We start from the raw sequence: 24,167 nt of genomic DNA, 5'->3' as shown, positions 1-24,167 counted from the left end.
GGTTATTTACAAGGTTGTTTATTGTGTAAATATAGTTGTTCTATTATTACTATTATTATAACTAATTCCATTATATTTTTTCAGTTCCATTTCATATACTTTATGTATATTTTTTCTCCTAAGTCTACTTAATGTGTATTTGTGTTATTCTGATGTGTGTACATTTTATTTTATTTTATTTTGAGCTGTTGTAGCACAGGAATTTCCCCAGTGTGGGATAAATAAAAATCTTATCTTATCTTATACACATAGGTACATACACACATGTCCACAAACAGCTCCTTGAGAATTGTAAACAGTAACATAGGTCAATGCAAAAGTGAAAATGGTGCTGAAATAGGAATTATATTCAATTTTTTATTATGTTGTTATTATAACACGTTCCTTATCTATATAAGGTAAGTGGACATGAGTATAATTTAGTTGGAAGCTGGATGCATTTCAATGTCACAAGAGCCATTTTTGTAAACATTACAGCATGTGTTAATTAATATTTGAACATTGTTTTGTTACAGAAATCATTACAACTCAAAAAAGCAAAGTTCCTAGAAGTGCGTTATGTTTTCTCCATTACCTTTATTTTGAAGTTCGGGGATGAAGCCTTACCGGAAGTGTGTTTCGTTGTTGTAGCTCGGTTAAGGCTGCTGGGGAGGAGGAAAGACCTGGCTGTGATGCCGCTGGATGATGGCTGCTTTCGGGTTCCTAAGTTACGAACACCGGCCATTAAAGCGGCCCCGACTCGGTCCTCCGGACGTTTATCCTCAAGATCCAAAGCAGAAAGAGGTCAGATTTTACGATGTACAAACTGAAAGTCCATGAATAGTGTTTTGTGTAAGGTAATGTTCATCCAAGAAGCTGTTCAAGCTCACATAAGCTAGCCTGTTTAGCAAGCCCTCTTACGTTAGACGATTTGGGCCTAGCAATAACAATGAACAGCACCTAGTTGTCAGCTTACTTGCAAAACAACCGGTTCGTTAGACACCAGAGTTTGCTAAGCTAGCTAGCTAGCTCATCGGCTCGAGGCTGAGGCACCTTTGATATAATATGCAACCGATATTTGACGTTGGCTTTGTAATGCAAAACAAAATGCGTTTGCGTTTTAGATTGTCCGTGGCTGGTAATTGTTTGATTGCTGGATGTTTTAATCCAACGAGTTAACGTTAGCTAAACCTGCACAGCACAAAACCTGGAAGCTATAATGTTACGTTAATTGAACAGAAATGATCTGCGCTTACTTTTAAGATTGGACTTTGGCCTAGCTAGCTGGGTAGTGCTGTTGGATCCTGATCTATCATTAACCTGGGGTAATCTATTGGTGTATCACAATCCGAATAAGATTAATTACCAAAGTAACATGCATGGAATTTGCCATGATGTGTGTTTATACAGTACACATGAAAATGGAGGAAAAAAACAATAGTGCAAGTACCGCAACAGCTAAGCACATAAATATATAAACTTTAAATATTACAATTAAAAATATGTAACACACTACAACGCCTATGTGCACTGTAACTGTTTTAAGGCTGTACTCTGCTGTAAGGCTGTAATCTGGACGTGCAAAAGTTCACAGTATATAGCTATAACATCCGCAATGGTCAGGGATAATAGTCCAGTATGTGTGTAATTTTAATTTTTTATATTTTTGTGTTATGTACCATGTAGCCTAGTTACTGCGGGTGGGGGTTTAAGAGTCTGGAGAGTACAGTTTGTAGATGGAAACTGACTGTGTTATCTCTGGGGTGTTGCTACTGCAAACTTTCTAATAATGACTTGTAGAGCTGTAAAAATACAAAATGTTACAGTACAATTAATTGTCTCAGAAATACTTGTGATAACAAAATAATTGGCTCTTTCAGTCAAATTTTAAAAAATTAAAGTTGTCTAAGATATTAAGATATCTCTTTTGATTATAACACTGTTATGTGACCCAGATAATAGTAATACATATTATATGCCAATAGTAATAAATCATAAAAGCGATAAAGGTACACCGCCTAGGAAGTAAACCACGCCTCTTTATTATCAAAGAACATTGTATTTTTTTCAATAAAAAATCAATGCATTGATCATTAACAAAAAACACATAATTATACTAGGAGTCCAAAAAATAGTCACTTTTGGCAAAACTATGTTTTGTAACATTAGTAACGATGTTTTAGTGCATGCCCCATTCTCATTATTGTTGCTATGAACATGTATAGGGACATGTACCAACATCCAACAAAAAGCATAGCTTTAGCTCTACAGTCTCACCGATTATCACATATATATAATTACAATTTGGCATATCCAAACAAAGTCAATAAATACCGTCAACAATTTTGTTAATTTATTTTCCTGGTGTCAGCAAACCCAAATAAGCATAGATGCAGATTTTCTGAAAATACCACTAGCTGGTCTGGAATCCAAAAATATGAGATGGTTTAGATTTACACTAGCAAATTTGCATGAATGCTTTTAATTATCTATAAAATTGCACTGTAATATGTTTGTTTCAGGATGAGCTGACTGCACTGAATGTGAAACAAGGATTCAATAACCAACCAGCTGTGTCTGGTGATGAACATGGCAGTGCCAAAAATGTCAACTTCAACCCTGCAAAGGTAAATTACTCTGGCACTTTAGCTCAAGTTCTACCCTGCATGCTACATGTTGTATTTTTGTGTGATTGATTTGGCAATCATACATGTTTTTCCCTCAATGCTTTTCAGATCAGTTCAAACTTCAGCAGCATCATTGCAGAGAAGCTGCGTTACAACACGTTTCCAGACACCGGGAAACGTAAGCCGCAGGTCAACCAGAAGGATAATTTCTGGCTTGTCACAGCGAGGTCACAGAGCTCCATCAACAATTGGTTCACGGATTTAGCGGGGACTAAACCTCTGACACAGCTTGCTAAAAAGGTAAGACCCTGCCGCAAGTGTCTTAAGAGTCTATACATGATGTTTTCTTTGTTGGTTTTACGGACAGTACAATTGGTGGAGAAGTCATCTACTTTGTACTACATTGGCTTCACCCGCTGCACTGTGCTTGTGTTGGCTGTTTAATAAGTCTGATTCTTTTCACATCAGTCTTGTGCATGTTTTTTTCCTGCTGATTTCCACTATTTACATTTGGAAAGGACTGATTTTCAGGCCAACCAAAACATTTTCCACCCATGTCCGCAAGAAAGGAAATGGCTTCCCCATTTCAAAGCATTTGGTTTGTTAAACTAAAATCAATCCTTGCCTTCAGCTGTATGATTGATTACCAATACTGATAAGATAGAAATACTTATTAAAAGAAGCTGTTTGGTTTTGTCTGTCATAAGCTAATTAAATGGCTGTCTAAATAAGATTTATTCTGTAATAATGTGAAAGTTGACATTGTGTTGAGCGTTAGCATGTTGAATTCACAGCTAAGTGTTAGCATGTTACCATTCCAAATGCTACCATGCTATCCTGTTAATGTTACAAGACTAAGCTACAAACAGTTGAGCCTGACAAAGTACATCTCAGACTGAGGAAAGTATCTTTTCAACATATAATGAGCATTAATACAGCCTCACAGCGACGGGTATGTTGCTATGTACTTGTACTTGTTTTCTAAAGCTGCTATTGGCTGATACTCATAGAATGCAGATATATCAGTGCATGTTTTGCGTCATCAGCTTACCAATTTAGCTTTACTTATTGTTGTCTGTCATGGTTCGATAGCTGTTTACTACCAGGACAACCTGAGCAGAAGTAGCTAACAAATTAGGTGTGGAGGATCCTGATGTGTATATCACCGCTCAGAGAAATTTGCGTCTCAGCTCTGTAAAAGCTAAGAATTGAGCGAGTGATAAAATAGTCCCCAAACTCTCTTGGACAATTCAATTCGACATCACTAAACCAGAACGATTCAGAAAGGGTAAGTAAATGCAGTGTTTTTTATTTCCTTGTAAAAACAACCCAAGTGATGCTTCTGTTTTTAAAAAAAGCTATTGTTTATCTTGTTTGGGTTTATTGATCCAAAACACAATAAATGCCATTGTTTGTTAGTGGAAACAGGTTTTATTACTGTGTGTTCATTTTTTTAAACTAGGAAATCAATTATTTATAGATTGTGTGAGATGCTTTTTTATCAACAAATTGGTTCCTCTTTGGGTGCTCTTAAATGCAGCAGCAAATCGGTCTTGAATTTCAAATATATCATGTTAAATCAAACGTGAGCTTTTTATTCATAAATGTGTGAAAGCCCTTTATCTTTTACAATCACGCTTTAGTTTGTGTGTGTATTCCTGCTTGCATTGGTACATACATATTTCATTGTTTTGTCACCACAATGAACAATGTTTTCTAAAGGAGTGCATTGACTTTGATGCATCACTTTTCCATTAGTACACTAGTGTGTTTGCATTATTTCAACATTACTCACACACATGAATTGTCTTTGTCACAGGTTCCAATCTTTAGCAAAAAGGAGGAGGTTTTTGGATACTTGGCCAAGTACTCAGTCCCTGTCATGCGTTCAGCATGGATGATCAAGATGACCTGTGCGTATCACGCAGCCATCACAGAAACTAAAGTCAAGAAGAGGCATGTGATTGATGCTTGTATAGGTAAGCAAGGGTTGTTGATTAATGTTAATCTCAATGTTGGTTAGCAGTGTGTGTGTTTATTTGTTTCTTGCTGTTTGTTTTGTTTCATGTTTTCTTTAAAAATTGATATGAACAATAATATGCTTTCTTCTATGGTATGAAACAATTTCTTGGTGTAGAATATCTTCTGCCATCTATTCACTTTCTGTTGCTTTAAGGTGAAATTTTGTGTTTTTTGTGTAGAATGGACCCAGATTATTACAAAGTACCTGTGGGAGCAGCTTCAGAAGGTGGCAGAGTTTTACAGACAGTTTCCCAGTCAAGGCTGCAGCTCACCCCTCCCAGCCACTCCTGCAGATGTGGAGACGGCCATGAAGCAGTGGGAATACAACGAGAAGCTAGCCATGTTCATGTTTCAGGTCAGTTCATATGTACAGTGTAAAATGCCATTACACAATACAATGCAATGTTTCCAGTAACATAGTGGTGTAATACACTACAAAGGATCTTTGCTAATTACATTTGGTACCGGTACTAAATAGTGTAGAAATTGAGTAATAAATAAAATAATCATAATATATTAGGGAAGAGGAGGAAAGGAATTAGAAATGGATTATTATATAAATGGATAAGTTCTCATCGCGGCTATTGCGTACATTTACCTACCATATAAAGTGAAGAAGGCGATCACTGCAATTTCAATTTATGAATTTATCAATTAATTTATTCTCGGTCTTGTGTTAAACAATGTAACTATGCTTTCATCTACTTGATATTAAGATGCACTTGTGTTTGGTGTTCAGGATGGGATGTTAGACCGACACGAGTTCCTGACATGGGTGCTGGAGTGTTTCGAGAAGGTCCGACCTGGTGAAGATGAGCTTCTCAGACTTCTCCTGCCGCTTTTACTACAGGTAAACCCCCTCTATCCACAGACTCATCATCTCCACAGTTGTACCCCAGCCTCACATCATCACTCATGCTTTAATGGCTTGCTTTTGGAAAACATGCAGTCCTACTTAACATTCACACAGCTGTACACAATCACACACACACACACACACACTTTGTGTTATGACAGGCTTCTACAGCTGTCATGAACCAGTTGTGTGTCGTGGTCCGCACAGCACTTCAGTGGTGTTGACCTTTGCTGGCAGAGGCCCACCAGGGCCCACAGCACCTCATTTTGTTTCTATTTCCGAAGTTGACTGATGTTAGTGGACACTGAGTGCTGTGGGTAATGCTGTAAATCTCTCTTCCATCCTGCAGTACTCAGGGGAATTTGTACAGTCGGCCTACTTGTCACGGAGACTGGCTTACTTCTGCACACGCCGCCTCAACCTGTTGCTAAGCGACGGGAGCTTGGGCCCCGGCACAGGGGGGCATCCAGCCCATGGCATGTTGACACAGCAAGGTAACACCCTGCCCCCCACCCCAACCTCGCAGCCGCCAGGAGGGAACCAGCCCCAGACAGCTTTTACGGACTTCTACATCTGCCCTCAGCACAGGCCTCTGGTGTTCGGGCTCAGCTGCATGCTACAGGTATTCAGTGTTCATTTTGACTGATGCATATTTGATACATGGAATATAAAATGTAAGACGAGACTTAAAATTCTTTACTTATTAATATGTATTATATATTTTTCTTTCTTTCTCTGTTATTTGTGTCTTGTTATTGTCGCATCAGAGCATAGTATTATGTTGTCCCAGTGCTCTGGTGTGGCACTACTCTCTAACAGACAGCAGAAACAAAACTGGTTCACCTCTAGACCTCCTGCCCATCGCTCCGTCCAGCTTGCCAATGCCAGGGGGTAATACTGCCTTCACACAGCAGGTACCTCCATCCCTGCAAACTGTAATGTTTTTTTTTCTCCATTTGGTATTTTTGAAAAGCGCAGGATAATAAGTTTTTCCCATCACATTCAATGTTTTGGTATTAAGAGCCAGTGAATGAAAGAAAAAAACATACATATACTGTATACTCCTAAACAAAAATACTTACTCCAGGATTCCTAGGTGCTTTCAAACTTCAAATATGACTCACATGAAGGAAACTGTAGTTTCACAAAGGAATCTCCACTCAAACGCTACTAGTGAGGATTGTTTTTGCCATGTTTTGATATAGTAACATAGTTCTTTTTTTTAACAAGTCTCTTATATTTCTTCTGAATGCATTCAAGATAACTTGTAAAGGTGTTTACAGCCCATGGGTGTTTTTGCATTCATCGTTTTTATGTGAGATGTCAGGATATGTTTTCTTGTTGTTTTTCTTTCACCACAGGTCCGTACAAAGTTGAGAGAAATCGAGGAGCAAGTTAAGGAGCGAGGCCAGGCAGTAGAGTTCAGGTGGTCATTTGACAAGTGTCAGGAGACCACAGCAGGTTAGAAAACAGTTTCTTTATCTCTGCAGAGACCTGTTTCCCCAGCACACAACAAGGTCAGTGTTTGAGGTGATTTCTGTAATCTGTTGCCAGGGTTCACCATCGGGAGGGTTCTCCACACCCTGGAGGTTTTAGACAACCACAGCTTTGAGAAGTCTGACTTTAACAACTCACTGGATTCCCTGTACAACCGAATATTTGGGTCAGGTCAGAGTAAAGATGGCCATGAGGTAAGGATCCATTCCTCTCACCTCTACTCTTTTATCATGTTGAAATCATGAAAAAAAAATGTAAACCCTGAGATTGAAAAGTGGGAGTTGTTGTTTTGCTGTGCTGAATGTTTTATAACTGATCATCAGTAGAGCTGCAACGATTACTTGATTAGTTGTCAACTTAAATGACAATTTAAACTTAAATTAATTGGCAAGACAAAAGTAAAAATTCTTTGTTCCAATCTTGTTAACTGTGAACATTTTCAAGTTTCTTCACTCCTCTGTGACACTAAACTGAATATCTCTGAGTTGTGGACAAAACAAGACATTTGAGGAAGTCATCTTGGGGCGTTTGGGAAACACTGATTTTCACAGATTTTCTGACATTTTACAGACCAAAAACGTATCGAATAATCAAGAAAATTAATCAGCTAATTAATCAACTATGAAAATAACCATTAGATGCAGCCCTAATCATCAGATTATGAAATGTAGCCAGAAGCTTCTATATATAACCGCGTTGTCTCATAGCGCATTTGTTTGTCCAGATGTCACCAGATGATGACGCGGTGGTGACCTTGCTTTGTGAATGGGCGGTGTGCTGTAAGCGCTCTGGCAGACACAGGGCCATGGTGGTGGCCAAGCTGCTGGAAAAGAGACAGGCGGAAATAGAAGCAGAGGTAAGAGACACACATCACCCTCCTTGAGATACTACCACATGTTTCTTTCTCTTGCTTGTTTGACATGGCCTCGGTGTCCTCACGTGTAGCTGCGGCCCAAAAAACACACCCCTGGTGAAAAGATGACATGGTTACAAGGGGACTTGTCTCAGATTTGACTGTGGGTCTTGACTATAGCCTGATACCTAACCTGACTGAGCATCAACCTCTGATCTTAGTCTGCACAGTGCTTGAGCTTTACAAATCAGCAGATTGTAATTGTACATAATGAATGATGTCAAATCCATACTTTTTTTTTGTCTTGATTCGACATGACAGTTTGTACAGTATGAATTACTGCTGGGATGGTCCTACAGACCAATCACACACTCCAACATTGCAATCACATCTAAAATGGCTGTATAATTTATATTTTGGGGTGTTTTTTGTAGCATCTCATAGAATGAGGAAAGCTTGTTAACAGGTTTTCTACATTTAGCACTCAAAGACTGGTGTGTATTTGCTTACAGAGGTGTGGTGAGTCAGAGGTGGTGGACGAGAAGGGCTCTGTGTCATCCGGCTCCCTCTCAGCTGCCACACTACCGATCTTTCAGGATGTACTTCTACAGTTCCTCGACACTCAGGCCCCCACACTGAGTGAGCCTCTTTCTGTTTTTTTCCTACATTTCCTGCAGTTATGATTCTCAAATATGATAATCTTGATCTGATATCAAAGGGACTTCATATCCTTTTGTCTTTGCCTATTTCATTACCCAGTGCATATTTATTATGAATAATTTGGCAAAGGGAAACCTGGTATTAAATTATAGAAAATCCCCCTTTTCCCCCATGCAGCGGAGCCTGGAAACGAAAGTGAACGAGTGGAGTTCTCCAACCTGGTCCTGCTCTTTTGCGAGCTCATCCGTCACGACGTCTTTTCCCACAACATCTACATGTGCACTCTCATTTCCCGTGGTGACCTGGCTTCTGACTCCCATCTGCAGCGCCCACGCTCCCCTAGTGATGAGACCTCCGATGAATCAGAGCGCAAGGAGCAGGACGCAGGCAGCAGTGTCAAGATGGAGGCATGTTGCAGGCATCTGTTGTTTGTGTTAGGGAGTGTGATGAGTAATTTGTCACAGTGTGGTATAAATGGGTTACATGAGGTTATTCCTTGTTCAACAGGATACCGGTCTGTCGGAGTCAATGGAAATTGATCACAACTCCAGTGCTAACTTTGACGAGGTACACACACAACATTATATTTCCTTCCATAGAGCACGCATAAATATTGCGTAGAATCGAGTTATATTTTTTATTATGATTACAATCGCCTTTTTTCAAATTGTGGCTTGGCGTCTCTTGTGTGAAATCATTTAATTTGCCTTGCAGATGTTCTCTCCTCCGATGCACTGTGAGTCTAAGGGCAGCCCCTCCCCTGAGAAGCCAGCCCCAGAGCAGGACAGCAAGGCCGGCTGTAAGGACAAGGGCATGGATCCTGCTTTCCCTCAGCTGTATGAGCAACCTCGCCACATTCAGTATGCCACTCACTTTCCTATTCCTCAGGTAAGAGAACTCACAGCTTTTAAAAGGAAATCCTAGAAAAAATAACTCTTGTGGTTTGTTATTAATCAGTTTTCCGTACTGTTTGGCTACCCTGAATGTCGGCTTTTAGTCTTCTTCTTTTCAGTCTTGTCTCACCTGCGTCTGACAGAACCGATATGCATATATTTCAATCAACACACAGGCCCTGAGATTTAACTACGTAGGCTGCTAGCTACAGTCTTTTATAGTGTAAGTGCATGTACTGGACAATAATCGTTTAGATCCAGCCTGAGTTATTAAAATATTAGAGCTCAAGCTGTTAGTTATTCTTTAGTTCAACAATAAATCATCAACTATTATATTATAGTAATAATTTGAAGTACTTTCTCAAGCAAAAATTACTTATTTTCTGCCGGTCCATTGTAAGGGATATACTGCTTCTTTTTTATGTTGTAGTAAGCTGAATAGTTTGCGGTTTTGGGCTGTTGATTGAAAAAAAAAATTTTTTTAAAGGTTTCTACCTTGTCCTTTGGAAAATTATGGGCATTTTTCACCATTCTTTAACATGTTATAAAAAACGATGGCTTAAAGTCAATATTTTTAAAGCATACTTATGGTGAATGTCTCCGGTTTAGTTTTCTTATTAATTGTATGTTTTCTTAAGGTGGCTACATTGTTACTGCTGAAAACAAAGAATTGAAAACTGGATTTAAAACTAAAATTAGAGTATAAGTCTGTTCTTTTAGTGTAACAACTTTGTTGAATTTATTCCTCAAACCTTCTGTCTGGCCCAAATGGGTTTTGTCTTGCTATGCGGCTCAGGTTATCAGGTGCATCCATTTTATGAGGATCTCGTTTGTCTCTTTTGTCATTGCCTTCAGGAGGAGAGCGCCAGCCACGAGTGCAACCAGCGGTTAGTGGTCCTCTACGGTGTGGGCAAACTGAGAGATGAGGCGCGACACACCATCAAGAAAATTACCAAAGACATCTTGAAGGTGCTGAACCGCAAAAGCACAGCAGAAACAGGTAAGGGCTTTTGACTTATAACTGGATGTCCTTGTATTTCCCCATTTACTGTTTTACATGACCTTAGCTGCAGGCAGGCAGTTTGTCAGGCAGGAAACTGCCATTTTAGATTACGTTTCAGTTTCATTTCACCTACTTTTTTTGTGTAATAATGAAAATGTTGTCAGTGGGATTGCTTTTGATTTTTTTTTTTCTCCACAGTTTATTACAGTATATATTTTTCTCTCTGTAGAAAAAAAACACATGAAAGAGATCGTGTTTTACTAGACAGCAGTTTGGAACGTTGAGCTTTATCATGCTTGGATGTTTGCTTGCATGCAGGCACTGTGACCATTCCAGCTGTTATCATATACCTCTTTCAATTTGAATACATTTAATTTGTTTTCCATTCTATTTTGCCCTTACTTAACCTAACAAACTTCTTTATCGTTTTTTTTCGACCCCCTAAGGGCTTTTATCACTCAATCTTCTTTCCAACCAATTTTCCATGCTAACAGTCCTCATCTGTTTATCTAAAGTACAGGTCTCCTTATTAAGGTGATTGAAGGTTTCAGAGATATGATTGCATAGATTGGAGTGTTATATCTCACCTCATCACATTCCTGTGCATCAATGATGACCTTCAGCTCACAGTGTTTTTTCTCTTAAATAAAAAGCAGCACCAAGTGCCTTAACAGTTTTTGAACTAATGCTTAAGCCTAGAATGAGGCTGGAAATAAGATAACACAATTGGCTTAACTCAATTTCACAACTGGCCTGTTTGGCAGACTGGAAAGAATACCGCTGACCAGCTATGAGTTGTTGATCCCTCTCTTAGTTTCTATTCTCTTCTCTTTCCCACATACGCAGGAGGGGAGGAAGGACAAAAGAGGAAGAGGAGTAAGCCGGAGGCCTTTCCCACTGCAGAAGATATTTTCTCCAAATTCCAGCACCTCTCCCACTTTGACCAGCACCAAGTCACCTCCCAGGTTAGACCAAGAAACCTCATCCTTCATGTGTTAATGTTTCCCATGTTTGAGTATGTAGGAATAAGTTCCTTATGTTGGGACCAGCTACATGGTTTATTAATGCAAATAACTACAGCAGCCTAAAACAAAAGACCTCCCAAGGTGACTCATTTTAATGTAAATGTGATTTGAATTTATTTTGATTTCTCTTGTGAGGTGTCTGAATACAATTACAATATATAATGCACTTAGGTGACTGTCACTTAAAAAGGCAGCAGAACATAATGTATTTAGATTTCTGTGCAGGAAAGGTTGTAACGGAGAGTGTAGTTGGTCCTGAATTCAATTCTGTCCATTATACAATTGTGAAACACTGCAATTAAAAAGAGTGCTCAGTTTCATTTTTTTTACGTGCCTTTAATTCAGATATAGCCAACAACATCCCAGGGTCAGGTCTTTAGGGAATGATGCAGATTTAACAGTTATTTAACAAAACAACTTTCAAATAGAATGATGGTTGTGTTGGCACCCTTATTTGTATTAAAGAAATATTTTGTCATTTTATTTGAGTAAGATCAGAGAGATATCCCCAGTATTATGACTGCAAGAAAAAGTTTGAATGGTTAAAATTACCTTTTTTTTGTTTCTGCCTTCATTTGTTCTGTCCGCCTTTCTCAAACCGAATTCAGACTTAATATTTTGGCATTGCTTGGATGTTTCAGCTTGTTTTAAAGGTCTTTGTTGGAGCTCTGCTAAGTGGCAGTATGTTGTTGTGTGTTACAGCCCAGTGTCAGGACCAAGGCTGTAAACATTGTTGTCTTTGCATGTAAATGATGTCTGAAATGTTTAATGTGTGCAGGTGTCCAGAAATGTGCTGGAACAGATCACCAGCTTTGCCTTAGGGATGTCTTACCACCTGCCTCTCGTCCAGCACATTCAGTTCATCTTTGACCTCATGGAGTACTCCCTCAACATAAGTGGCCTCATAGACTTTGCTATTCAGGTATGGGCAACGTCATCACTAATGTCACATTAGACAGGTGTGTGCGTGTGTGTGTGTGTGTGTGAAGGAGGGGGTGGCGGTGGCGTGTGGCCCTGATAAAATAACTTGGTCTGCGTTTGTAAACCTGCTAACACTGGAACTCTTGTTAAAAGGAAAGACAGATGAAGTTCAGGTATAAAGTGGGAGCTGTCAGCGTAAAGCTGTTTAAACCAAGATCATTTTCAAAGCATCATGATACTGGTGATGGAAGGAGACCATGCTGCTGAAGTGATCTGTGTAAACAGAGCCATATGGTTCTGTACAGCTCCTCTCTCTGTCAGCCTGTCAATGCCCAAGTGAATCCACCCTTTTAATAAGCTTGTGTTTTTCCATTGTTCTGAATTTGTTTGTTTGTTTTAGCTTCTGAATGAGTTGAGTCTGGTAGAAGCCGAGCTGCTGCTGAAGTCATCCAGCCTGGTGGGCACCTACACCACCAGCCTGTGTCTGTGTATTGTGGCTGTGCTGAGGAGGTACCACTCCTGCCTCATTCTCAATCCTGAGCAGACTGCGCAAGTTTTTGATGGGTATGTCACTTTGATGTTAGTCAAAAACTTCCAAATCTCAATCGTGCTTGGATGTTAATTGGTGGCCTAAATCTGGACTGGTATGGTTTGCTGAGATCAAATTCCAACCCTAAAAGAATGTTTACCAGCTAGGGTAAAGAAACAAGTTAGTCTTTGATCAAAGTAGTAAAAAGGATGTTTTTGGTTTTAACAGCAAATGAAAGAATTGTTGGTGCTTTACTCTCTCTCCGACTCATACTATTATCTTTAATGAGGATTCTTATTGTCATAGGATTGCTGACAGGGCACTTAGTTCCTGAATGAATTAGCACTATGAGTTGTTTGTGATGCTGGTAATTTTAACAGGTTTTACTGTTGCAATTGAAAATCATTTTGGATTAAAGCATTAGCTAAATGCCCTAAGTGTTAAAGATAAAGACAGCTTATACAAAGCCTCTAATTAAAGGTCCTCTAAGCAATGTCACATGTTTTTTACTCTACAACATTGGTTGTCACTTACAGAAAACATCTCCTCACTATCTGCGAGCTGCCTGTACCCTGAACACACTGTAAAAAACGTGGTCTCTGTAGACAGCCAAGGGTCCACAAGGGTACACGGTAGCTTGATGTAGCTCCTTACTTTGCGCACTGACATGAGTGTTATCAGTCTTCTCATCGAATTGTCAACGAAAAGGCTAATACTTGTTTTGCAAAATGTCTGCCTTTTCCTTCAAAGCATGCCGCTGAAGGAGCCTCAGTTGAATTATGTGTGTTATTGCGTTCTCAGGCTGCGCATCGTGGTGAAATCTGGTGTGAACCCAGCAGACTGTTCCTCTGCTGAGCGCTGTATCTTGGCCTACCTGTATGACCTCTACACCTCCTGCAGTCACCTCAAGAACAAGTTTGGCGAGATCTTCAGGTAGAAATAAATATTTGCTCATTTGAAAAAGAACGTTTTCCATTGCATTTTTTATATATATATATATATATATATATATATATATATACACACACACACAAAAAATGTAAAAAAAAATGCAAGGATGGATGTCTATTTTCTGGACAAGGGAATGTGTCAAATAGTGAATCATACTAGAATCCTAACATGTATACACACGCTATACATATTATATATATATTTATAAATATTATAAAATATTATTAAAATAGTATGGATACAAATATTATATATTTATAATATTTGCAATCACAGTATCATATTAGTTGCTTCTATCAATCAGGAAAATCAAGCAGTTATATACATTTAATTAACAATCACCAAATAGTATTTGTTGCCCAAGTTTTCCTTTTATATATTTTATATATTTATATTCTCCTTTTGTGTTCCCTCGCAGTGAGTTCTGCTCCAAGGTGAAAAACTCCATCTACTGCAATATCGACCCTTCAGACTCCAACATGCTTTGGGATCCTGTGTTTATGATGGAAGCCATTGCCAACCCCTCGGCCCACAACTTCAACCACTCTATGGTGGGCAAGATCCTCAACGACAGCCCAGCCAACCGCTACAGCTTTGTGTGTAATGTACTCATGGATGTTTGCGTGGACCACAGAGACCCTGAGAGGTGTGTTCATTTATGTCACGACTATGTTGCATGTGTGTATGGCTCAGACTGCTTCAGTTTTGTACTCTTTATTGGACTGCTGTTTCATATTGTGCAATGTGCTTTCAGGGTAAACGATATTGGAATCCTGTGTGCAGAGCTGACTGCGTATTGTCGCTCCCTGAGTGCGGAGTGGCTCGGCATCCTCAAGGCTCTCTGCTGCTCCTCTAATAATGGCAACTGTGGCTTCAATGACTTGCTGTGTAACGTAGATGTAAGTTTTGGTTTCATGACTCTTAAAGTAGGCTAGGTTAATGGGTGTCGGCCGGCTGTAGGAGCAATTATTGCACCTTTTTCTATAAATTTTGGATTTGACTTCTACCATTATTCACATTCATACACTGGTTGAATATCAGTTGCCTTGCATTTTTGGACTAATAAAGTCAGCCAAATATGTTCCTTCTTTAAGCATCTGTCTGGCTTTCATTTCATTCTAATCCCATTCTATTATTTAGAAGTTTTCTGATTGCAGTAGCTTTTCTCCTCTCACAGCCTTACTTATAACGTTGATTTCTGTACTTGCATCCTTCAGGTTAGCGATTTGTCCTTCCATGATTCCCTGGCAACCTTCGTAGCCATTCTCATTGCTAGACAGTGCCTACTCCTTGAAGATCTGGTTCGCTGTGTGGCCATTCCTTCACTCCTCAATGCAGGTAAGGATTTAATCTCAGACGTTCTGCTATTGAAAAATATACTGTATATTTAAATTAGTGTAAACTGGTTCCCAACCTTTTTTTTGTGCTTCCTCAGAGACACCACTTGCCATGTTTCACATGTGTTTATTTGATTATTGTACTGTATGTCATTAAATACTATTTATTGTATAAAAAAGGGAGAATTGTTACAACAACTTCTTAATACAATTGAACTGCCAATCATTACTGTTCAGACTTAACTGATGGTTTGTTTACTATTTTTATGCACTCTCAAACAATATTTCAAATATTCTAATTGAGTTAAGGTAGATTATACATACAGTTTACTGTACATTCACAAATGTACAGCAGCTGTTATAAAATATATAAAATTGTAGTTTTTAGAGGAAGCTAATTTGGAATTAAAGGAAAATATTTTTTAATAAAATAAATAAATAATTAAATTGAATAAAAGTTCACAGAGACAAAATAAATGTAAATATACTAAATTAAAAAGAGACACATAAAATAAATCTAAAAGTAGGAACATAAATTAGATAGGACTTGGAACATTGCTTTCCTACCTTTAGCTCCACTCTTGGGCCGCAATCAGACAGAGAGCATTTGAGGTTTCGAAGCGCGAGGCCCACTGCACTGCCTATCTTGTTGAAGAAGGCCCGATTAGACTAGTTGTGTTTTTTTGTTATTCATGCTAGGCAACCATCCAATTACCCGTCCTCAGCCAACTGTTCTTTTGCTGTGAAGTTAAATTACTTTGGGCTTTTTCCGCTCTGAGTTGAAGTTTCTGCAACTCGAGGCGTTCGTCCAGATACTGGGGATAATCTCACAGCCATCAGCCATTAGGCTTTCTGTGAGTGAGTGGGCAGTACATTGTAGCTTGGCTTGTAGGAAGGAATACTAGGCTGTATGATGCATTCCTTCTATCAGAGAGGCGAGTTAATACAGCGTATTTGATCAGGATCCATGAAGCCACAGTGCATTTTGTGCACTTGCCAGAGAAGTGCTTCTCTCTCCCCACTGTTAATCTTTTTATTCCCAACTTGGAGACAAAGCTCCATTCAGCCATGCTGTTTGGTTGGCTCATGTTAGAACACAACTACACATGCCAAATGCCAACAACTCTCGCTTGTGGTAAACACTTTGTTCTCACTCGTTTTCTTCACGTGTTGTGAAAAAAAAATCAACTCTAACCAATCCATATGTGTCCAAATTTCCCTTCAGCCTGTAGCGAGCAAGACTCTGAGCCAGGAGCCAGACTCACCTGCAGGATTCTGTTGCATCTTTTCAAGACGCCACAGCGTAACCCTGTCCCTCAAGATGGTGTGAAGTCAGGTAGTAAGCACAGCCAGAAATCTTTTACCATTGTTTTAACAAATTTTTGTTTTTGCTGGGTTGAGACTGGTGTTTTGACTTTGCAGATAAATCTTCAGTTGGTATCCGGTCGTCATGTGATCGCCACCTTCTTGCTGCTTCTCAGAACAGCATAGTTGTTGGAGCAGTATTTGCTGTCCTCAAAGCTGTCTTCATGCTGGGTAAGAATCTTTACATCAGAACCTGTCGTCATACAAAAAAATTGGTTTAAAAAAATGATAAAGATCAGAACAAGTTTAGGTGTTCTGCTTCATATTAGTCTCGGTTACCTCATGTATTGGAAACAATGATAGCTTTAACTCGTCCCTCCATGTTGTATTAGGTGACGCTGAACTAAGAGGCTCAGGACTGTCACACCCTGCTGGCCTCGACGACATATCTGAGGGGCGCAATGTCTCCATAGAAACGGCCAGCTTGGATGTATATGCAAAGTATGTTCTGAAGACGATCTGTCAGCAGGTGAGGATTTGGGTTCAAATGAGTTGAATGATATGAAATCAACACACACAGTCAGTGTAAAATGAATGAAAAGGTCAAATAAAGGTACTGAGATAACTTATTGATGTCTGAAACAAATATCTTTCTACTGTGCAGAGCTCTGCATGAATGCTTTCTTTTCATGTGCAGTACAATCAACGATATTGTCTTTCTGTCTTAGAGATTTTGTGGGAAGCACATTAACAAAGAAGTTTCTATTTTTGCTGACATTCACACTCATGCTTTTCTGAGCTACTTGTTAATGCAGTAAGACAAAAATGCATAAAAAGCGTGAATGAGATCATTTTCTGCACCAGATGTCACTTATGCCACTTAGATATGAAGGCCAATGTGAGAGCTGGCAGTAGCTCAGCGGGCTGGCCATGCTCTGAGACCTCAAACGACTTCAAACACATTTTCTGCCATTTGCAGTTCTATTCCTGAGAAATGTCCCTTGCCTTGTTTAATCACTACCCACCCAACTTTAGTTTAGTTTTGCATTACGTTATGATACTGGTACTGAAGTTTAAGGATCACTGAAGTTATTGGCCTCTGTCACATTTCCAACCCCTCTTGTTTTACCTTGCAGGAATGGGTAGGAGAGCGCTGCCTGAAGTCTCTATCTGAGGACAGCAGTGCCCTCCAGGACCCAGTTCTGGTAAACATTCAGGCACAGCGGCTGCTCCAGCTTATTTGCTACCCACACCGCCAGTTGGACAGTGATGAGGGTGACAACCCTCAGAGGCAGCGCATCAAACGCATCCTACAGGTTGAGAATACAAAGACATTCACGTCTTTTTTTTTTTTACTTCTCTCTCTAAAGATTCTTAGGGTCAAATAATGTTTCCCACATGACTAGGTTCTAAGAACAAGTGGATGGGCCTTGACCTTCTTTGATTATTCTCTCAACAATAATGACAACTCGTGCGTAATCTGCTATTAAGTTGTCTTTCTTGACTGAAGCTGCCCTCTGATGGCTATATCAAGGGTTAAGTAATGTATCACCAGTGTCATGAACTGTGCAGACTCATAGATGGCTTTTGTCAATAAAAAAGACAAAATGTAAATGACTAACCGTATTTTTTTTCCTCCTTCATAGAACATGGACCAATGGACGATGAGACAGTCGTCCCTGGAGCTGCAGCTGATGATTAAACAGAGCACAAACAATGTAGGTTGCTGTTTTCAGTGCATCTACCCTTTTTATTGTCTTTGGCAAATTGATCTCAGTGTTCCTCATTTATTTTCCATTAGGAGCTGTACTCGCTCTTGGAGAACATAGCCAAAGCCACCATAGAGGTGTTTCAGAAATCAGCTGAGATGAACAGTAACCCCTCAGGGAATGGAGCAGCGGGACAAGGTGGCTCTGCATCCAACATCAACAGCACCACCAGCAAGATGAAGCCAATTTTAAGGTTTGTATCTTTTGGTCTCCATCATTATTATTATTATTATTATTATTATTATTTTCAAAGATTATTTTGGGGGGCATTTTAGGCCTGTATTTGACAGGACAGCTAAACCTGAAGGGGGGAAGAAAGAGGGGGGAATGACATGCAGCAGTGGGCCGCAGGTTGGAGTCGAACCTGGGCCCACTGCTTTGAGGAGTAAACTTCTATATATGGGCACCCACTCTACCAACTGAGCTATCTGGGTGCCTATGGTCTCATTTTTAAGGGCCTTTTCTCACAAGGATTTTTTTGCCTTAAATTTTGTAGGATACAAACATGTACATGTATAACCTTCTACATCTTTAAGGCTCAAACTATAATGCCTTTGTGCTTAAATAGGTATTTGTTTGTGTGTCGCAGCTCATCAGAGCGGTCAGGTGTGTGGCTGGTGGCTCCGCTGATAGCCAAGCTGCCCACCTCAGTTCAGGGCCATGTACTGAAGGCAGCAGGAGAGGAGCTGGAGAAAGGACAGCACCTGGGCTCTTCCTCACGCAAGGAAAGGGATAGGCAGAAACAGAAAAGGTGAGGGGCATGTTTCTTCGAAACTGGAAAAAGTTAGATTAAATCTGGTAGTTGTACAAAGTGAAAATCCTTCTGCTAGCATCTGACAAACTGTACGGCAAACCTTAATTTTTCTTTTTGTGCCACTCTTACGGCCTATAGAAACCATCTGAACAAGACTTCTTTTATTCAATTAAAATTCTTCCCTCCTCAGCATGTCTCTGCTGAGCCAGCAGCCATTCTTGTCTTTGGTGCTGACCTGCTTGAAGGGACAGGATGAACAGAGGGAGGGCCTGCTCACCTCCCTCTACAGCCAAGTGCAGCAAATTGTTACCAATTGGAGAGAAGACCAGTACCAGGATGACTGCAAGGCAAAGCAAATGATGCATGAGGCTCTAAAACTTCGACTGAATCTTGTAAGAACTTCTTGATCACCATCATCAACCAGCTTTACAGCACAGCATCCATGGCTATAGACCTATATATAAAATTAAAATGACCCTTGTGGGTACATGTTGTGACTTTTTGTTCTTGTTTTTTTTATCACGAGATCCAGCAGAATGTTACGAATATTGTCTACAGGGTGTTCCCGGGGTTTTAAAAAGTATTAAAAAGTGATCAATCAAAATTGTCAAGTTTAAGGCCATTAAAAGTGATAAATGTAGTCTCAGAGGTATTATTTTTTTTAAATGTAGGTATAATTTTTTCAGACTATCAGGTGTCCTATTCTGAATGAAATTCTATCCTGCGTTTGCAATTAAATATGGGCTTTTGCATGTCTGGGCACATAATCAAAGATCTTTCGTCTATGTTTGATGCTGACGTCATATTCAGTGGTTGTTCGACATCTCAGAACACTGCGCGCTCAACAGAAGTGTCTGGCTTACGTTTTATTTTAGACTTGCTTCAAGCCATATCTTCAACGACTGGACAACCATCGTCGTCTTTTAATAGGCAAATGCAAGTTTTCCGATAGCTGGGTGAACAACCCAGAGTTTAAGGAATGGCTCAGGCCTGTAGTAGGGAATAACAGGCAGGCTTATTGTTCAGTGTGTAAAAAAAAAACATCAATGTCAACTGGATGGGAGCTAACGCACTTTGGTCGCATATGCAATCCACTAAACATAAAAATGGATATGTTGCAATATGTTGTTAATGATATGTTGTCTCTTTTACTTTTCCGAACAAGGTGGGTGGCATGTTTGACACAGTGCAGCGCAGCACCCAGCAGACCACTGAGTGGGCGGTACTACTTCTTGACATCATCAGCAGCGGCACAGTGGACATGCAGTCCAATAAGTAAGTGTTGACAAAATAGGAAACCCCTTTTCACACAGACTTCCTCTAATTGGACACTTCGGTTATTAATTCCAAGCTGAAAAGAAATTGAAGTTGATCTGTCACTTAATCTGCCTAGCAACTATGTTTGCGTCTCTCCAACAGTGAGCTCTTCACAACAGTGTTGGACATGTTAAGTGTCCTGATTAACGGCACACTGGCTGCTGACATGTCCAGTATCTCTCAGGGCAGCATGGAGGAGAATAAGAGAGCCTATATGAACCTGGTCAAGAAGCTCAGGGTAAGAACAGCACACCTTTCTCACTCACGGCCAAGGTGTCTGAACTTAGATGTGCTCCTACTTTTAAAATGCAGTGTTTTCCCTGTATTCACATTGAAGTTTTAAAACTTGGTTTTGTTGGTTTTAAGTCTAGGCGCATTAGCTTTTTATTCTTTCTTTTTTTTTAAGTAAGAAAGGGGCACCTAAAAAAGCCTGTGCTTAGTCTAAAAATGTGACCAACCACAACTGTATCAAGATAACAAAATAAAGTGATAGCACTGTCCCTTAGTGCTTGAAAGGATTTTACAATTACATAGTTATGGTTTTATTTTACCTTAATCTGTCTTGATTAGCTGATTTTGAATAATATGCTCATGTAGAATTGAGACAAAAACTTCACTGAGTCCCTGTAAAGAGTGGCTTTTCATAAACATTCATAATCACTGTGTACCCATTTGATTTCCACAGAAAGAGCTCGGGGATCGTCAATCAGAAAGTTTGGAAAAGGTCCGACAGCTTCTGCCGCTGCCCAAGCAAACCCGCGATGTCATAACCTGTGAACCCCAGGGCTCACTAATAGACACAAAGGGTAACAAGATTGCTGGATTTGAGAAGGAGGTACGTCATTTTCTAACCCGCTGTTATAACTTGACTTTAACTTACAAAGTTACACACATTTCATCATGATTTGTATCACAGAGTCAAACCAGGATGGATACTTGAACTGGAGCTTCAAAATTGGATACACAAAATAAAGAAGTTTACACTGTACCATAATATAAAGTAATTGAGTGGGAGGAAAATAATGCATCTTGTTAAGAGACATTGTTAAGCTACATTAAACTGTAACTGCAAGGGTAGACAAACAATATGCAATAAACCAACACCAGTATTGTAGGTTGTTTGCAGTAAGGCTTTTTATTTGACCAAAAAAACATTATCTACACATGCTGATCTTGAGTTAAAAAAATAGTTCTGTGTCTCTTTGCCATCAGGGCCTTCAAGTATCAACCAAACAGAAGATTTCTCCCTGGGATGTCTTCGAGGGTCTTAAATTCTCCGCCCCTCTGTCTTGGGGCTGGTTCGGTACAGTGCGCGTGGACCGCAAGGTCACCAAATTCGAGGAGCAGCAGCGTTTTCTGCTCTATCACACCCACCTGAAGCCAAAACCTCGCAGCTATTATCTCGAGCCGCTACCCCTGCCCCCTGAAGAGGAGGAGCCCCTGACACCCGTCTCCCAGGAACCAGAGAAGAAGATGATGGAGGCAGTGAAGCCAGAGAAGAGTGTGCCCGCTGTGCCCTCTGAATCAACCAAGAAGAAATCAAACAAGAAGAAGAAAGCTCAGACGGCCAAGACAGAGGTCAGTTATTTCTATAATTTATGATTTTAGAATAATATAAGTTTACTGACCAATATTTTTTAAATGTTTGTTTCCTGGATTTTTAAAGTTATAAATGGCTCCTTCTTCTCACTAGGACTATGTGAACCGTACACCCGGGGGTGTGACCTATGGGACTAGTATGCCACCTGAGCTGATGCAGAACCACCCATATGGCAGGCTACCGTACAGCCAGCCGCCCATAAGCATGTACACACAGAACCAGCCTCTACCTCCAGGTCAGTTCATGGCATAGTCTCTCATTATTATTGTCTTTGTCAGTTACAGCACTCATCAAGAGCTTTGCTATGGTTGGAACAACAAAATACCATCTGGAATTGTGGTTAGGCCTGTTACAATTACTAGATGATTGTCTAATTGTCAATTTTTTCTTACATAATTGGGGTTTCTTTGTTTAATTGCTATTATTATTAATAGCTAATATTAGCTATGGGCTTAAAGCAGATGCTAGTTGTGCCATATTGTAATAATATAAGTGATTATTGTTTGGACTGTATATCTTTATTAATATTTCAGTTGTTCGTTGTTGGCACTTGACCCTATACACATTCATGGCAACAAATGTGACAAAGGGGGAAAATTATGATAATAAAGAGGAGTGGTTTACTTGGTAGGCTGTGTATTTGTGTTACGACATTAATGATGATATATAACAACATAAAACATACATTGTTTCACGTTTTGATCGTTTGATCATTAGTTACAATTATTTCTGAATCAAATAATTGTACAGCAAAATTTGGAATTGTTACACCTCTAATTATGGTTTACATCATTGTTTTTCCATAGGAGGTCCGGGTTTAGAACCGCCATACAGACCTGCACGCAACCCACAGATCAAAATGACCCGGCCCAACTACACAGGCATGATGCCCGGTATGCAGGGAAGCATGCCTGCCATGATGGGAATGGACAAGCAATACCAAATCGGTTATAAGCCCCAGTCTACCATGCCACAGGGCCAGATACTGCGGCAGCAGCTACAGGTCAGATTGGTGAGTCAGTCTGCACTGACAGGTCAAGCTACCCCCTTTAGCCAGGTAGAGTTGACCAAAAACAGTTGTTGGTAAATAAGGGCCAAATTAGGATATGTTCTATTTTATTCTGTTAGTATCAGTTTGATTGCTGCTTAAATTCAGTTTTTAAGTCTGTTGAATGAAGATGATATGGTTGTTTTAAATTGAACAGTTAGAGAATGTCCTTCTACTAGAGGACACTGATTCTTTTCTGACTTGTTGTTTCTCTTTTCAGAATCAGAGCATGATGGGGCAGCAGATTAGACAAATAACACCTAACCAACCATATACTTCGATGCAGGCATCTCAGGTATGTCTACTTTTGCTGCTTAGGTTTTGTTTTGCTAAGAAAAGCATTTGTCACCTGACACCTTTATTTACACATACTAATTCTGAAGAATTTAAAAAGCTAACAGAATGCCTTTTAAAAAAAAAAAAGAATTTTCTGAATGTTCGCCATCTACACAGAAATACCTTAACTTTAAATGTTCACACATGTGCACTTAACTGAAGCATATATTTGTTGTACTTGGCTGTACTACGTTAACCCAGGGTTGTGTGTATCCAGACAGTAGCTTCCATCCACTTAATATGAAAAGAACAACGCTATCAACAAATTGCTATGATGATACAGATGCAACTTGCCTTTGATTTTCCATCCGGCACCACTTTGAGACAACTCTTTTTTGAGACATCCCTCGCTGTTTGAGCGTCTTCCATTTACTATTCATTTTTTTATCACATAAGCCGTATATCGATCAAGATCAATTCCATATTTCTTTTGAGTCGAGAGTCATGAAATTGCATCTAATTTGACTGTTTTCATAAGGCATCTTTTATTCAATATCACTTAAATTGGATAAAAACGTGTGCAGGAAACTATAGCTATTGGATCACTTGTTACCGTGTTAAATCGCCTTGGTAACTTATGCTGAACACCTAACCTTGTCAGGAGCAGGTTTTGTTAGAGATTAGAGACCAACCATTGTATACTTATTTGATAATACTATACTTGTTTGAAATGAGAGAGAGAGAGTGACATAAAAGTAAAACTATTTAGAGACAGACAACGCCGTTAACATTCCATGATGGGCATTTCTATGGAAGATACATATTTCCAGCGGAGGGAATTACGTAAAGGCTATTTGTCGGCTTGTTGAGCCGTGTGTTGCCAATGCGCACTTCGGTTTGAGTTATGTTTTAATGTATTTTATATTCTCTCACAATCGCTTACCA

The 24,167-nt window shown here is 39.6% G+C and overlaps 1 protein-coding gene across 2 annotated transcripts in view; it reads left to right on the top strand.

Moving 5' to 3' along the window:
- The first annotated feature begins 600 nt into the window (after window positions 1–600).
- med12 (mediator complex subunit 12) overlaps window positions 601–24,167 on the top strand; it is a 26,965-nt gene continuing 3,398 nt past the window's right edge. The window contains exons 1-38 of one of the 2 annotated variants that reach the window (XM_034884349.1): window positions 601–783; window positions 2,502–2,606; window positions 2,715–2,906; window positions 4,426–4,585; window positions 4,808–4,983; window positions 5,368–5,478; window positions 5,834–6,106; window positions 6,252–6,398; window positions 6,846–6,945; window positions 7,039–7,175; window positions 7,706–7,837; window positions 8,347–8,473; window positions 8,672–8,901; window positions 9,002–9,061; window positions 9,209–9,382; window positions 10,243–10,387; window positions 11,237–11,355; window positions 12,194–12,337; window positions 12,737–12,900; window positions 13,667–13,798; window positions 14,235–14,462; window positions 14,571–14,715; window positions 15,034–15,154; window positions 16,379–16,489; window positions 16,576–16,689; window positions 16,851–16,987; window positions 17,595–17,774; window positions 18,105–18,176; window positions 18,260–18,420; window positions 18,817–18,978; window positions 19,172–19,373; window positions 20,147–20,256; window positions 20,401–20,536; window positions 20,984–21,133; window positions 21,511–21,876; window positions 21,992–22,133; window positions 22,705–22,901; window positions 23,167–23,241. In XM_034884349.1, the coding sequence (XP_034740240.1) occupies window positions 682–783; window positions 2,502–2,606; window positions 2,715–2,906; window positions 4,426–4,585; window positions 4,808–4,983; window positions 5,368–5,478; window positions 5,834–6,106; window positions 6,252–6,398; window positions 6,846–6,945; window positions 7,039–7,175; window positions 7,706–7,837; window positions 8,347–8,473; window positions 8,672–8,901; window positions 9,002–9,061; window positions 9,209–9,382; window positions 10,243–10,387; window positions 11,237–11,355; window positions 12,194–12,337; window positions 12,737–12,900; window positions 13,667–13,798; window positions 14,235–14,462; window positions 14,571–14,715; window positions 15,034–15,154; window positions 16,379–16,489; window positions 16,576–16,689; window positions 16,851–16,987; window positions 17,595–17,774; window positions 18,105–18,176; window positions 18,260–18,420; window positions 18,817–18,978; window positions 19,172–19,373; window positions 20,147–20,256; window positions 20,401–20,536; window positions 20,984–21,133; window positions 21,511–21,876; window positions 21,992–22,133; window positions 22,705–22,901; window positions 23,167–23,241 (5,739 nt within the window). In that variant the 5' untranslated portion in view covers window positions 601–681. Of the gene's footprint in view, window positions 784–2,501; window positions 2,607–2,714; window positions 2,907–4,425; window positions 4,586–4,807; window positions 4,984–5,367; window positions 5,479–5,833; window positions 6,107–6,251; window positions 6,399–6,845; window positions 6,946–7,038; window positions 7,176–7,705; window positions 7,838–8,346; window positions 8,474–8,671; window positions 8,902–9,001; window positions 9,062–9,208; window positions 9,383–10,242; window positions 10,388–11,236; window positions 11,356–12,193; window positions 12,338–12,736; window positions 12,901–13,666; window positions 13,799–14,234; window positions 14,463–14,570; window positions 14,716–15,033; window positions 15,155–16,378; window positions 16,490–16,575; window positions 16,690–16,850; window positions 16,988–17,594; window positions 17,775–18,104; window positions 18,177–18,259; window positions 18,421–18,816; window positions 18,979–19,171; window positions 19,374–20,146; window positions 20,257–20,400; window positions 20,537–20,983; window positions 21,134–21,510; window positions 21,877–21,991; window positions 22,134–22,704; window positions 22,911–23,166; window positions 23,242–24,167 lie in introns of both variants that reach the window. The other variant, XM_034884348.1, reaches the window with a different exon arrangement.

This window comes from Etheostoma cragini, chromosome 10, assembly GCF_013103735.1.
Source record: "Etheostoma cragini isolate CJK2018 chromosome 10, CSU_Ecrag_1.0, whole genome shotgun sequence".
Lineage (NCBI taxonomy): Eukaryota > Metazoa > Chordata > Actinopteri > Perciformes > Percidae > Etheostoma > Etheostoma cragini.
Note: the sequence above shows the minus strand (reverse complement) of the source record. Positions and strands in the feature narration are given on the sequence as shown.